Here is a 16122-nt window from a genome sequence, read left to right on the forward strand (position 1 = left end):
ACAGAAAAACGTTTCCATTTACTTTGGTAGACTTCCCTGGTTGAAGACGTAGGAGCCACCACCAGAATTTTAATGGGAGAAGATTAACCCAAAGTCCTGATAATATTAGGAACTAAAGAAACCAAGCAGTGAGCTTTAAACTGTCCAGGTCTGGATGGGGAACTAGATCCAACGTCAATGGTGGAGCTACTAGATGACACCACAAAGAGAAACCAGATTTTGCGGGGCCAGAACAGGGCAACGAAGATCACAAGGCTCCCCGACCTGCAAGCTTTCTGAAGAAATCTTGGTAGCAAGAGTAGAGGATAAGCATACAGGGGACAAAGAATGAGTCAGTCTCTGGAGGTTTCCCCGGGGGGGGGGACTCAGAGCTAAGAACTTGCAGCATTTTGCTTTGGAAGGAGATGTGAATAGATCGCAGCAAGGCTGACTCCACTAAAGATCCACTCCACTACTGAAGGATGCAGAAACCACTCATAAGGCATCAGGATACATCTGCTGAGCCTGTTCGCTCGAATGGACTGTCTAATAATGTGTTGCTAACAAATGCTGGTAGAGATGACTCATTCCCACACACTTATGGCTTCGCTACAGAGGGTAAGACCTGCTCCCCCCACAAGTTTATTGATGTACCAGACCACGGACATGTCGTCCATCTGGATAGCAATCATTCCTAGAAAATGGGCATGGAGAGCCTGCAATGCAAGAAGCACCACCCTCATCTCCAGGACACTGATGTTCAAATTGGTCTCTGAAGGGGACCACGTACCTTGGACCGTCCTTCCGGAGCAATACCCCCCTCCACCCCAGCTGGGAGGTGTCTAATCACGGTGGCCTTGGAGAATGAAGGAAGAAAGGGACATTCCCGGACCAGGTCCTGGGAGTAAATCCACCACCAGAGTCCCTGCACACTCTGGGAAATTCAAACAGGATGAGAAAGCGGCAGGTCAAGAAGTGACCATTGCACTGCGAGAGTCCACTGAAGAATCCGCATGTGAAGATGTGCCAAGGGTAGAAGAATGATAGTGGTCACCACAGACTCCAACGCCCATAAAACTTCAGCTGTCAGAATGAGATTGCATGATGCAAAGACCATGTAGCTTCAGGCAGCATATCCTGTCTGGAATAAGTAAAACTTTCGCCTGGACAGTGTCCAACCCAGTCCAAATGAAGCCCAAGGTCTGAACTGGGTCCAGAGACTACGCGCTGAGATTGATAGTGATGCCTAACCTCTGGGCTAGTAACAGAAAGGAGTGTCTTTCCTGACAAAGTTGATGCTTGGATGGGGCTGCAAGGAGCCAATCGTCCAGGTAGGGGAATACCTGAATGCACTGGAGTCTCAGGTGAGCCACTACTACTGCCATCACTTTGGTGAACACCCTGGGGGCTGTGGTGAGACCAAAGGGGAGAGCTCTGCATGGATGATTGGCTCCTAGCCAGAAGAGGAGAAACCTCAGAGCACCTTGTCCATCTTCATGCGATGGTACGCGTCCTGGAGGTCAATCGAGCACACAGTTCTCCTGCAAAAAGGGCAGGATGGATGGAAGTGACCATCCAGAATTTCTCCTTGGTGACTTGACTGGCTCAAGTTTGACAGATCCAGAATGGGCCCTGCATCCCCCATTTTCTTTGGCACCAAAAAGAACCTGGAATAAATGCCTGATGCAGAGTGGTCTAGGGGGACAGGTTGGATGACTTGCTTTCTTAGCGTTGTAGTCTATGGTGGCCACGATCACTTTTACCCTTGGCTAGTTCCAGTGCTGCATCCTCCCTGTGCTCAGGTGGAACGTCCAGAAGTGATTCGGTGGGAGAGGTGGTTCGAAGAATGGGACTGAACATCCTCTGGATGTGATCTGCAACACTGAATGATCCGATGTTGTGGACTCCCACTCTGTAAGGTGTAGCAATAAGCAGACACCTACGGCCTCCAGAGATGGACAGCTGGGCAACCTTTCAGGGCTGCTGCGTGGGTCTGTCCAAGAAAGGTTTGAGGCCCATAATTGCTTGGGACCCCTCTGCCTCTAGGAGAAGGCGAGTCGTGAATGTCTTGGGAAAACGCCAGAGATTTCCAAAACCACATTTTAATCCCTCACTAAATTCCTGGAAAAGGATCTTTGAGGGTCGGAGGAGGAGATCCCAATGACAAGTTTTCCCATCCTTCTCACTCTGGACCAAAGTCTCACGTGCCGACTTCCCTAACAGGGAGGAACCGTAATACAGGACATTGGTGAAAGACTTCCTGAAGGGTTCTGAAAACTGACTGAGCCAGATCAAGGTGTGGCACCTAATGGCAACACCTGTACCAGTTGCCCTAGCAGCTCCCTCGGTAGCATGGCAGAGAAGACGCATGGAGGCGTTCGCAATGGACTTCAGAGTGGTCATACAAGTGGAAGACTTAATCTTCCACAGACATGGACTCGGGAGTTGACTCACCGAACTTCACCAGGTCTCACTGTAACTGAATCATGTGCCATGGGGTGTATCCATATTCATCAATGATACCCACACCTCCAGTTCAGTGGTGCTGCACGGCCTCAGAGATCATCCACGTGCAAACGGGCAAAACTGCAATTCAAATTGTAGCTTGCTACAAATCACCCACCATGACCCAGGAACCTCATTCCGCGTTTCTGGAAACACTGGATAAAATGAAGTTCCTGCCAAACGCCCTAATATTGGGCGATTTCAATTACCCAAACATTAACTGGGAGAACAACTCAAGTACTAACTCCCTTGCCCAATGCTTCCTAGAATTTAAAAACTCGGAATGCCCTGGATCAACTGGTCAACACCCCACCAGAGGTGACAACATATTGGACCTGGTCATCACCAACATGGGCAACTGGTGTTCTACACTGGAGATCAACCTCTCGCTGGTTAGATCAGACCATAGACTAATCACTCTGGATATCCACATTCCACCCCCACCCAGACCATAGACTAATCACTCTGGATATCCACATTCCACCCCCACCCCCAATCAAGGAAACCAGTGAAAAAAACTTATCAAAAGCAAACTTCACATTACTTAAGACAGAGGTGGAAAGGTTCAAAGCCCCCATGTTGAAGGACAACGCTGTACAAGCTGCTGAATCCCTTACAAAGGCACTCTGAGCACCTGCAAGAATGCATGATCATACTTATCCCAAGCAAAACAAAGACTCACTCCTCCAAGAAAAGGAAGCCAGTCTGGTGGACCCCTGCCATAAACAAGCTATACAATAAAAGGAGGAAACTAGTACAGAGAGTAAAATTCCAAGAAAAAGACAACCCTGATCAGTATCCGCAAGAAACTACAATCCCTCATAAAATCATCCAAGACTACCTTCGAAAGAAAAATTGCCAAGGACTGCAAGATAACCACAAAGCATTCTTTAGCTATGTCAAGAACCTAGGTTGAAACACTCAGATCTGCTCTGAGTTAATGCAGAATGGCACAAAATACACTGAACCGACTGATATTGCCCACATTCTGGCAGAGAGGTTTAGTGCAAACTTCACCCCCCTCTCACCCCCTAAAGGGCCCATAACCATACCAGAAGAATGTAGAGCCCCGGCAATCACTGACAGGTTAAAACAGCCCTACCCAAAGCCAAAAACACAGCTTCAATGGGACCAGACGGTGTCCCAGGCTGTCTTATGCGAACTCCAAAGTGAACTAACCCCTCACCTTGACACACTGTTCAAACTCTGCCTCTCTACATGCTACATACCCAGAGTGTCGCACAGACAGTTATCCCGCTCCACAAAGGTGGAGCCACAATGGACCCCGGGAACTATCGCCCCATAAGCCTGACTAGCCTGGTCTGCAAGGCTATGGAGTGCATCATCATAGAACTCAGACACATTGGGAACCTCCAAACATTGGACCCTACCCAGTTTGGCTTTAAGGGCAGATCATGCCTCCTAAACCTGACAGACTTCTTTGAGACAGTTACCAAGGCTTTGGACGAGGGAAAGGAGGTCCACACAGCCTACCTAGACCTCGCAAAGGCTTTTGACACCATTCCCCATTCTGGCATTATAGACGAGCTCACCAGCATGAACATAAACCCCTACATCACGACATGGGGTACCAACTAGCTCACTAATAGAACCCACATGGTGTGAGTTGCAGGCGCTAGGTCTGACGCTAAACCAGTTACAAGAGGCACCCCCAGGGCTCAGTCCTGGTACCCCTCCTGCTTGGCATATACTTCAGAGGTACAGGCAAGCACAGTAGGACTATAGCTGATCAAGTTCGCAGAAGACTGCAAACTGGGGGCCATAACTGACTCTCCAGCTGATACAGACATCCTCCAGAAGGGTCTCACTGAGATGGATACTGGGTGTCAATCACAGCCTCAAGCTAAATGCCAAAAATTGAACAGTCATCCCCTGTGGAAAAAACACACACATATGTGGTAGTCCCCTAAGTACAGAAAATGTAATAAGGGATCTGGGGACCCAAGTAGATAGTAATCTCTCCTTTGATAATCATATTGCCAAAGTGGTTAGAAAATCCTATGTGGCCCACCTAATCACAAAAGGGTTAGCATCTAGAAGAGAGATTATTGTGCCCCTCTACTCATCAGACCCATCATAGCGTACAACACCCCAGTTTGGGATGTACCTTACAAGACACCTGCAACAGCTGGAAAGACCACAGAAGTACCTCACAAAGAGGATTACTGGCCTCAAACAGATGCCCTATGCAGCCCGACTGAAACTCCAGCTGTACTCTGTTGCATACTGCTTACTCAGTGGTGATCTCTGCCTGACAAAAGGCCATGTCCAACCCAGAATTGGACATGCTCCACCTGAAAAAAAAAATCAAAGCCACATGCTCTAGGGATCTAAACCTCACCACAATTATAAATAAGACGTGCTGGAGGGATAAGATTCCAGTCCCAGAGACTCTCCATGCTTTGGAACAGATTTCAATTTACGTTAGGCAGAGCCCCTCACCAACACTCTTAGAGAAACCTTGACGAGTGGATGGGAAACAGAAAATTTACCCAGAGAATCACTGCAGTGGCTCTGCTGGACTGAGGCACAGGGAACTAATGGCTCTGCTGGATAGAGGCACAGGGAACTAATGGCTCTGCTGGACAGAGGCACAGGGAACTAATCTAAGGGGGCGACGAAAGACAACACATTCTGGCTAGGCTTACAGATGCCCTCGAGCAGATAGCCTAGTACTTGCCTATGAACCTATAAATTCAGCACTCTTTACAGAAAGTCGCTGAAGCAACACCTGCTTCCAAAATTGGTCCAAAGTCCTTGACTATCAGGAGGGTGAACTAGAGGTCTCCTGCGCAAGCTTTCTTGGTGGCAGCTGCCACCACCATAGCATCAACCGGGGACCCCTTAATTCCAGTATGTACTGTCAAATTGGGGCTTAATACTTTAAAGGCACTTTGGGATAGACTCTACAGCGTCTGGTTCCTTCCATGCCAGAGATGCTATCAGGTACACTAAAGGATCAGCGAACAGGGACCCCCAGGAAGTAGAGGGGCCTGCGCCAAATGCCTCGAGGAACACTGACTCGTTTGAGGTGGGCGTCTGGGCAGACCCGTCCCCCACAAAAAGTTCCACAATGTCTTTGAATGAGACATACTGGGGGAGGGAACTGATCAGGGGAACCTTCCACTTCCTCCAAAATCAGTCTCTTTGGTGAGACTCCGTAGGACAGTTGAAGTGCCTCCTTTTGCACATGCATTTGTGAGGTATATCCTCAGTGGGAATCTCTGGAGAGAACTTACCAATGTCCTGCGCCTCCCAAGCGGGAGCTTCCTGAAATAACACGGCAGCAGACTGTCCCTGAAATGGCAGGATGGCCAAAGCCTTACTCAAGACAGAGGTAGTCAGGGCAGAGTCAAAGGGCAAGAGAGTCGAGGATCTCGAAATAAAGGAGACCCTCTCCACCACATCAAAGGAGAACGGACATCCTGAGAAAGGACAGCAGGAGCTGTTCCCTTCTGACCTGGTAGGGGAGCTGGAGCCAAACCTCCAAGCGCAGAGATATCGAAAGGGATACTGTGCTCAAACTGAGCAGACATCCGCTCAGATACAAATCTGAGGCTATGGCTCAATGAGCTGGTAGGATTCAACATGCTTCAAGGTCATGGCCTGTGTCTAGGTACAAGGTACCATCAGCACCGACCACTCGACCCAGAGGGTCCTCTGATCCAGGGACTCCAAAATCAAAGGTCAGATCAGAGAAGTAATTGGGGTGAAAAAACTGCGTACTCCACAGTCCAGAGGTAGAGGGGGCAGGCAAGACTTATCTGAATTTGGGTGCAGATGAGCCTCCGCATCATCCTGTCCATCTCCGCTTCACTAAGGCTCCGGATGGAGCGGAAGGAAAACAGCTACAGACACCAGTCTAGAGTGACAGAGGAAGCTTGCACGGGGACACCAGATCCAGGATTCCTCCGGCACAGGGGAAAACCCTGGAGTGTGGAGCTGGGGAAATCCTAGTCTAGTAGCTGGCCTGGATTTTGGCAGTGGCCAGGCCTGAGAAAAGCAGTCTGCAGACAGTTCTCAGCCTGCCTGTTTTGACTTCTCCACTTCTCTGGGCCTCTTAGCAGGAGTTTGAGTCCCAGAGACCAGGGAAGTGGTAGAAGTAGAAGCTGGAGTTGCAGGGGCTACAGTCCCCGATGAGGGAAGTAGGCCTTTCAAGATGAGCTTATCCCTCTCGTCCTTCAGCGCTCTGGGATTAAACCTGGCAATGATGGAACAAGAGGTTTGCAAATGGGATGCCCCCAGACACTACACAGTAAGGCCATTGACTGGGGAGAGCTTACGGCCACACACTGTGCACTTTGAAACCTGGCTTTCGGGTCTCAGACATTTCCAAACCAGGCTCAGTACACTCACCACACACGCTTTATAGAAAAGGTGGAGAATTCTTTTATTTATTTACAGACAATACGTGAGGGAGGTAGAAAATGGATAGAAATAGACATTAGGAATCAGATGCTGGATATGCAGCAGAGTCATATCCAATACGGATCCGTAACCCACAGGTTGAAAATCAAATGAAGACAACTACTTCAGAGCTGCTGATTCCCAGAAGCAGGAAGCCCACTTCTCCACATCACTGAATTAATCCAAGGGGAAAGGCAAGGCCAATACAACTTTGCATCAGTGTCATTGCAGGAGCTGCTAGAGTAAGGTCGAGGACAACCTCAAACTGCCCTAGGGGCTCCATCTACAGATTCTTCCAAGGGGTTTACTCACCAAGTCTTTACCATGACTGGGGTATTGCCGCAAAGCAGCAGGAGTTTTAAATTGTTAAAGCTTCTTCTAGGTGGGTTGACTTCCCAGGTTGACAAGCTTCACCTGCCCAAAGCAACTGGTTTTAGTATGCCAGTAACCTACCTTCACCACTTTTCCTTTAAGTACAAACAGTTTTGCCAAACTTAACCAAGCCAAACCTTAAGGCCAGGAACTGGACTTGAGTTGTCAGAAGCTATTATAAACACATGTGGGAGCATTTTATAAATAATGGAAGCTTAGCTCTACTACCTGCTTCGGCTATGACAACCTTTGAAGGAATTAAGAGCATTTTGAACTTTGGGACTGCGTCTTGAAAAAGGAAAGATATAGGACTGGTATCCGTTCCTTCCTTTGGCAGCAGAAATATGTTAAAAATCCATTACTAGTTTGTTTTGGGAGCACTGATGAAATGAACCCCAGGGACAGCATTTGGTGGATACCTAGAGCAAACAGATGTCTGGTTTGGTAGGTGTGGAAGAATCCTCTGAAATGGAGGAAAGCACTCCCACTGACACCTGTATGCTTGCTGAACAATTCTCACAAGTCGTGTGTCAGACTAGGTTTGCATTTTCCACAAAGGCATCAGATAAACTTTGGAAAATATTTAAAAAGATTGCTAGGTCAGATCTAGGAGGGGCATATATTTAGCCTTTTTGGCCTGGCTTTGGTTCTGAGTGGTTCCTCTCCCTTTTGAACTCGCCTTGCCATTAATTTTAAAGTGTGTTTTTGCCTGTTAACATGTTGTAGCTGTTTTTGCCTTCTTCATAAAAAGGGTCCTGATACGGAAAAAAAATTAAACTTCAAAAGAAGGTTGCAACCACACAGGATAAACTTGCTTTCATGGACATCTGCAGCAAGTTTATAAACAACCATGCAAATTCTCTTAAATGACCTAGTAGTAGCTGCTTGATACAGACACCAGTAAAACCTTATCAAGGAATATTTTGTTACCTGAGAAACAAAAGCAATTAAACCATCCACTGAAGTTATTCTTCAGAACTAGACTACCACCAGCGGATAATTAAGACAAAATCCTCTAGTACATTCCCTATTGTTCTAACGAGGAAATTAGTACAAGAAATTCCCTCGAACACTACTCAGAGAAATTAAAATTCAGGAATTTTTCAAAGTTTGCGAAAGTATCCTTCTGGAAAACACTTTGTCCCAGTCTCGAATAACTGCTAGCCAACCATAAATTACTCAGCCAGTTACAGGAGCAAATTTCTTTGCCAGAAAGTTCTGTGCAATTGGGACCCTAACCACTGACCCTAAAGCTTTCAATACTGGCAAGTTGTCATACCCTTGGCAGTAGAAACAGAATCCAGCAGTCAGTTTTAAACAAAAGGTCTTTTACCCTTGGCAGGATATAACCCACATACATTAGGCTACAGCAGTAGTGATCTAATGAACTGTTTATATGTAAATTCAGGGAAAACCCCTCCAAGAAATTTGAACACAAGAAAAAAAATAATAGCCCTCACACTCCTTTACAGAAATCTTTAATAGACATTGGCCAAAGCCAACTACAAAACCTACTATACTTCTACAGCATGGTCAGTCAGTGGTGCAAATATTGACAGCTTCGTCACAATACCCAAAACTATCTGTCCCAATTAATAATGGATTTCCACTAGTTTGTCATGAAAGGGATACTCAAAACAATTAAGTAGTCTTCAATGGGGAGGGGGTAATAGAGAGCCAAGTTTTGCTACACTTTCTTCCTTCCTTGTAACGCAGTATTAGAAAAGCATGATTTGTAGCCTTAGTCTTCAGGGAATGGTCAAGAGCTTCACTGAAAGTAATGATGTTAGCACCCTAATAAATTCTTGAAGCCAAGCAACACGACCACTGAAATTGTTAATAAAAAAACAGTTTAAAACACAATTCTTATGTATGGTAGCAGTTGAGTCTTCAAAATATTGAAGATTTCTTACATTGCCAGCTACTGTGCATGCAAGATCACAGAAAAGTAGGAAGGGAAATTTTCCAGTTCTACTATTGTACATAAAAGCTGAGATTGTGCAATCGGGATGTGGGGGGTAAAGAGGTTTATCCCCTGCACAAAATTGTGCTTTTAATTTTAAGATCTGTTCTATTTCACTCATGACAAAGTCCACTTATTCCTCAGGTAATGCATATTGTACACAGTTGTGTGCACCCAGAAATTAAAATCTGTAATTAACATTGTAAATGTTGTGAAGTGTACGTAAATAAAGTGCATCATTCACTCTGACTATAATTAGTCCATCTTTTACTACAGTGAAGGACATCTACAACTGCACTGGAATACGCAACAAAGTAAAATTTCTCTACAACTGCACATGAATATTTAAGTAAAATTTGACAAAAATCAGTAACAGATTTCCAGTACCAATACAGCACCTGCTACAAAAAATATACTTGTACAAGAATACATTGAGCAAAAACAAAATGTACTACAAAGAACTTTATTATAAGTAGTAAAGTCAACCCAAACGTTTCCATTTTGTTACCTTGTTTCGAGGATCATCAAAAATCTGTAGTCGCTCCCCAACATCAGGAGATGGGCTTAGCAGATCAAACAATTCCTCATTGTAAATCTCCAACAAGGAGACTTTAACAGAAAATTCTGTATTACTCTCAGTCAGTTTCTCAAAGATTTGATGTAGAGTACGAGGAATGATACCAGCCAAGGGATCCTTAAAAAGAGAGTTTAAAAACCCTAGTAAAACTATCCAAAATATTTAATTCCACATAGCATCAAGAAAACTGAATTTTACACAGATTATTCTCCATACCATCTGAACAGCACTAGTCCACTAAAAAAGCCTCTGCACACTTCTACCAACAGCAGCTGTAGAGTAACAAGTGTTGTGCGGACCTCACTCTGCACATAAAATGGCAAACAAGTCGGCTAGCGGAGAACAGCGCATTGCTTTTGGTGGGAATTGAGAAAGTAACCTACAAATACATCCCTCCATCTTCAAGTCTCTGAATTACCATGCAACCATGAAGTTCTCTGAATCAGTAAACTTCTACAAATGTCTTAAGCCAGTACAGAGGTGCTATAAACGTTCAAGCTATCCTGCTACAATTGAAGTCTCCATACGGACTCAATTTTAATATAGCACAGTCAAAACTGTCCCATCTTCAGCTTAATAACTCATATAACCTGCAAACTGAAATACACTACAGCTAGACACCATTTACATACAATTCACAAATACATGTACACATGCACAAGGATAAGCAGAGCAGCAATTTCACATTTTACAGCGGTCACAAAACAGTGTTAGCTTGCAGTTTTGCAAGAACAGTTACAAAAATAGTCACCTGGGAGTTTTGCAAAATTACTGAAGTACAACATGATTTCCAAAACATTAAGAAATTCTAAGACCAAGATATCCGTCAAAAATGTGACCAGATTACTGTTATAGAACATAGGCAAGATGGTCAAAATACTTAGTGTTAAATATATAGCATAATAAATCATCTGTTTCACCTGCAGGTTAACACGATTGTACAGTGTTTTTTTTTTGGGGGGGGGCATACAAACCCTGAGGGACTCCACTTGTGACTTGACTAGAGTGGGACTAACTTGGGTCCCATCTGTGAGCCAGTTGGCTATCCAACAAGTGACACTGGTTTGTACCCAACCTCTTGAGTTTGACAATACCAGAGTGGGTTATTTTGTCAAATTCTTTGGCCAGGTCACGGCAGGCAGTGTGAACCATTTTGCCTTCATCCATAGCTTTACTAACCTTCTCAAAGAAATCCATCGGGTTGAGTAGGCATGACTTGCCTCGAAGAAACCAGACTGGGGATTGGGTCATGTCTTGCGGCTTACTATTATGAATAACAATGACAATTTTTTTCCATGACTTTGTATACAAGACAGTGAGACTTGAGGGTCTCTTGTTCCACGGTTTACAGATGGCCCAACTTTGTGCAGAGGGATTACTGTTGCTGTTCTCCATTCTTGAAGGCACAAAGCCTGTTTGGAAGCTACAGTTCAATGGCAATTCCAGACGGGGCTGAGAGGTCAGTCAACAGAGAGGATGGGCGGGGAGAGTCACAGTTGCCACGAAAGCTCGAGTAAGGTATTTTTATTGCTACTTCACAAGCATTAGCTACAAATTGATGCCAGCAACTGAATTAATCTCCAGAGTCGCAGTATACCCAGAGTACAGATTAACTCTTCCCCATGCATAAGCTGTCACAAACATTTAATTAAAAGAAGGGCAGCTGCACATGAAGTGAAAATAAAACTCCAGGTCAGAAAATAAAGAATGTACATTCTTAGTTACCCTCTGTTAAATAAGTTTGCCTATGAGCACAAGAAGCAACATATCAAAGCTAACAAATCTGCTATAAGAGTTATGTACATACCAAAACTTGGCATCTGTGTTAACCTATGGCACTATTCATCACACTTTGGTCTTGGATCTGACATCAGATAGTACAGTTGTGTACACTTGCCATAAATGTAGATGTTGGAGTGTATTCACTGTTGCAGTCATTACATTTGTGTAATCTGCTGGCAGGTTGCCCTCAGTCAGCCTGAATTCCAAAGTCTTGGGTCCTGCGTCAGTTGCTGCCTCCTCTTCTATGAAGAGGAGTCAAGGGTATAAAACTGGACTGCAACAGTGAAGACACTCACATCTACATTTATGGTAAGTGTACACAACTGTACTATGTTCTTCATGTTTCAGTGTTGCAGTCATTACATTTGGGTAGAATCCCAAAGTTATGGATGGGAGACTGGAGCTAAACAGCAATAGGGGCGGCTATAAGGCCCTGCAGAACTGCAGTGGAAAGCCTGCCCTGGACTTAGAGGCAAATGATAATGCTTTGTAAAAGTGTGAACACAACTCCAAGTAGCAGCCTCTAGAATGTCTGTGGTTGGTACTCAGAAAGGCTGCTGATGTAGCTGCAGCTATTGTGGAATGAGACCCAACACCCTTGGGCACAGGTTTGCCATGGTGCAAGTAGCAGAAAGAAATGCAGTGGCTTATCCACTTGGAAATGGTCTTCTTTGAAAATCGCCTTTCCCTTCTGATCCTGCATCATATGTCAACAGTAACTGCTCAGTTTTTTAGAGCTGTAGTCCTGCTCAAGTAGAATCTTAACTGTGTACGTCCAATGGATGCAGAATCCTCTCCCCCTTGTTCTGTGGATTTGGATAAAAGGTTGGCAGATGAATGGTTTGGTTAAGAGCCACACTGGAAACCACCTTAGGCAAAAATGAAGGATTGGTCCTCAGAGACACCCTGCCTGGGTAAAATATGATAAAAGGCTCCACAGCCATGAGGGCCCTGTAGCTCTGAGACTCTTCTTGCTGAAGTAATTGCTAGGAGCAGAGCCATTTTCCATAAGAACTTTAGATCTGCAGTAGCAGCTGGTTCAAATGGAGGCAGGGTGAGCTTTTCCAACGCATAAGAGGTCCCATACAGGTATTGGTGATCTGGGAGGCCTTACATTTTTGGCTCCTGTAAGATACTGCTTTAGTAAAGGATGAGAAAAGATTGGTGGTTCTGTATTGTAATGAGCTGAAATGGCAGAGGCATGGATTTTTATTGATGAGAAATACGGACCTTTGCCAAGCATCTCAGTCAAGTATTTTAATATATGAGGAATATTTGGTTCTGCTGCATCAGTTCCTTGTGCTCGATTCCAAGCACAGAATCACTTCCATTTATCAGCATAAGATTTTCTAGTACTAGGCCTTCTGGATTCCAAAACGACATCCATCACAGCTTTACTGAGAGGTGTTTGTATAACTATATGACCAGCCATGCTGCCAGGTTCAGTGTTTGGAGCCGATTGTGCAGGATCCGTTTTGCTGGGACAGTAAATGAGGTCTTTGAGGCAAGGTCCAAGCTGGGTAATTGAGTCAAGTTCCTTAGGACTGGGTACCAGTATGGCGTGGCCAGTCCGAGGCAATTAGTATCTTTGGTTTCTCTTGTCTGACTTAGTAGGACCTTGGGAAGAAGAGGCAGAGGAAGAAAGGAGTAAACGGATAGGTTTTCCAACTGAATGATAGGGCGTCCACTTTCCATGCTTGTCTGTGTTAAGTCCTTGTGCAGAATCTTTTCAATTGATAATTTTGAGGAGAGGCAAATAAATCTACGTCCAGGCTCCCCCATTTCTTTAGCATGCTGAAGACTTGTGGATCTAGTTTCCACTCGTGAGGGTCCATAAGGTTTCTGCTCAAGTCATCTGACAGTGTATTTTGTTTTCCTGGCAGGAATTGAGCTTGTAGATGTACTTGGTAAGTCAAAGCTGTGTCCCACAGTGCCATGGTGAGTCTGCATAGAGGGTATGAATGCATGCCCCCCTACTTGTTCATATACCACATGAATGTGGTGTTGTCAGTCTATCAGTAGTTGTCCTGGATGAAGTAAGTCCTTGAAGGCTGTCAGGGAATTTTGAATAGCTGACATCTCTGGTTGATATGCAGATGCATTAATTTTGGGGTCCATATGCCCTGAATGCATCTTCCTGCCAGGTGGGCCCCCCATGCATAATCTGATGCGTCTTATGGTTTGGCTGGCAGGGGGTAGAGTGAAGGGCCGTCCCATGTTTTGGTGACATGCCTTTGCCCACCATAGAAACTCCTGTTGTAGGCAGGGAATGAGAGGAATCATTGTTTCCAGACTGACAATGTTGTCTCCATAAAGTTTTTAGGTACCATTGAAGTTTCCTCATATGCAGTCTTGCATATGGAATCAGTAGAATGCAGGATGCCATGAACCCCAAAGCCTGCAGAGTTTGTCTTGCAGATTACTTAAAAATGATGGCAACAAAAACCCAGTTAACAGTTGCCTTTGTTAGTCTGGCGTGAGGAAAGCCATCTGGGCAGTTGTATTCAAGCTTGCACCCAGGAATGTTATATTTTGAGAGGGTACCAGTTGTGATTTCTTTTAGTTTGTGTACCCTAGGCATGTTAGAAGCCTTTTCACCAATGCCAGGTGCTGAAGAATGCCCTTGTTCTCTGTTTGAATGAGACAGTCCAAGTAAGTATATATTTGTATACTTGTCTGCAAAAAGCAATTGGTGCCAGGCACTTTGTAAAGACCCTGGGCGCAGTAGATAAGCCAAAGGGCAGTGCAGAGAATTGGTAATGCATTAAGCCAGCCTTGAAACGGAGGAATCTTCTGCACGATTCCCTTATTGGGACATGCAGGTACGTCTCATGTCTAATGTCACCAGCCATGCATTCTTGCCCAGCATGGGCAGAAGCTGCTGCAAACTTAGCATTTTGAATTTTGGAATGTGATCAAAATTGATAAATCCAGTATTGGCCTCCAGGCCTTGTCCTTTCTGGGTACCAAGAACAGTCTAGTAAAAGCCTTGTCCTTTTTCCTGTTCTAGTACTGGCTGAATAGCCCCCATATCTTTGAGGGACGTAACCTGTTTCTGTGCCTCTGCCCATTGATTTTTTGGCATATCCGCCAACTGTTTGCCATTGGCAGAGTATGGAAATGGAATCTGTAACCCTGTGATACTATGTTTAGCACCCACTTGTCCTGGGTTATTAACTGACAATTGAGTAAAATGGGCTAATTTTCCCTCTAAGGGTGCTGCCAAAAGTGCTTGGAGATGGCAGAGGGAAGTCATTGGGACTTTCTGTAGGGTTGCACTTTACCTCCTCCAGATTTGGATGCAGAAGCACCCCATTGCTTTGACCTTTAAGTATCTTGTGCCTGGTATCTAGAACCTTTAGGGTGTCTGGATTTGCCCCTTTAAGCACTGTCGGACATAGGATAAAGGTTTTTCCTCTCAACGTTTGGTTTTTTGGTCATTGTTCTATTTAACAGCAGTGTTGGTTATTACAAGGACATAGGAAAGGACCAATTTTTTGTAGGCCAATGTCTACTGAATCTTGGTGGCTGCACTTGTAAGAGGGCTTTTACAGTTTGCATAGACTTAGCTTTGTCTCACATTTTCTTTAAAAACTCTTCTGCCTTAATACCAAACAGAGTATCATGCTGTAAAGGTGCATCCAGTAATTTACCTTTAACATGATCAGGCAAATTTTGCTCTTTTAGCCAGGCATGCCTCCTAATCACAGATCCAGTAACTGCGGCCCTGCAGGAGGCCTCTAAAGAATCAAAAACACATTGTAAAGTATGCTTACCAACTTGTTCAGCTGCATGCAATAATTCCTGCAATTCTTTATTTTCTGCACATTCAGAAATCATTTTCTGTTTCAGCAATCCCATAACATGTTGTTGATACTTGAGCATATGAAACTGGCAGTTTAGGGCCCTAATTGCCAAGGTTGCAGATGTATAAATCTTCTTTCCCCATCTATCTAGTGCCCTTGAATCTATCAGAGGGGGTAGGATTTTGTGTTGTTGAGGCCTTAACTCCCTTTGGACCCTGTGAAATAGTTTCAAGGTCAGCAGCAGTGTTTCCAAATAAAAATGTGCGAGTCAGGGACCCTGCAATATCGGTCAGGCTTGCTGGGAGCCAGAGGTAAGGAGTCAGGTGTCAAGATGGACTCCAAAAACACATCATCCACAATGTGTAAAACAGGGGGTATGGCTAAAGGCCTGTGCTGAGGTAGAAGGAAATCCCAGAGCCTCTTGATTCTGAAAAATCTCGACTCTCCCAGTGAAAATGCTCCCTCAAAGTATGCAAGGTTTCTCCAAATGAATAATCCTCAGGAGGTGATGCAAATGGGATAGATTCCTCTGCTTCAGAATCCTCATAGGGAGGAATAGAGAATTCCTGATCAGAAGAGGAATCAGAAAAAATAGAAACCTGATCTGAAGATTCATAATCAGTGTCTTGCCTAGGCCTCTTAGGAGGGGTTTGGGAACCCCTGATCAAGGTAATTAAGTCTTCAGCCATTTTTATCTGTTTTAGGCATAG

The 16122-nt window shown here is 44.8% G+C and overlaps 1 protein-coding gene across 1 annotated transcript in view; it reads right to left on the reverse strand.

The window, feature by feature from the left end:
- KIF11 (kinesin family member 11) overlaps positions 1 to 16122 on the reverse strand; it is a 1847788-nt gene that overhangs the window by 1417979 nt on the left and 413687 nt on the right. The window contains exon 6 of the mRNA XM_044055639.1: positions 9756 to 9941. Coding sequence (XP_043911574.1) covers positions 9756 to 9941 — 186 coding nt within the window. The remainder of the gene's footprint in view (positions 1 to 9755; positions 9942 to 16122) is intronic.

Source organism: Protopterus annectens, chromosome 14.part0 (genome assembly GCF_019279795.1).
Source record: "Protopterus annectens isolate FY-2018-M chromosome 14.part0, PAN1.0, whole genome shotgun sequence".
Taxonomy (NCBI): Eukaryota; Metazoa; Chordata; order Ceratodontiformes; family Protopteridae; genus Protopterus; species Protopterus annectens.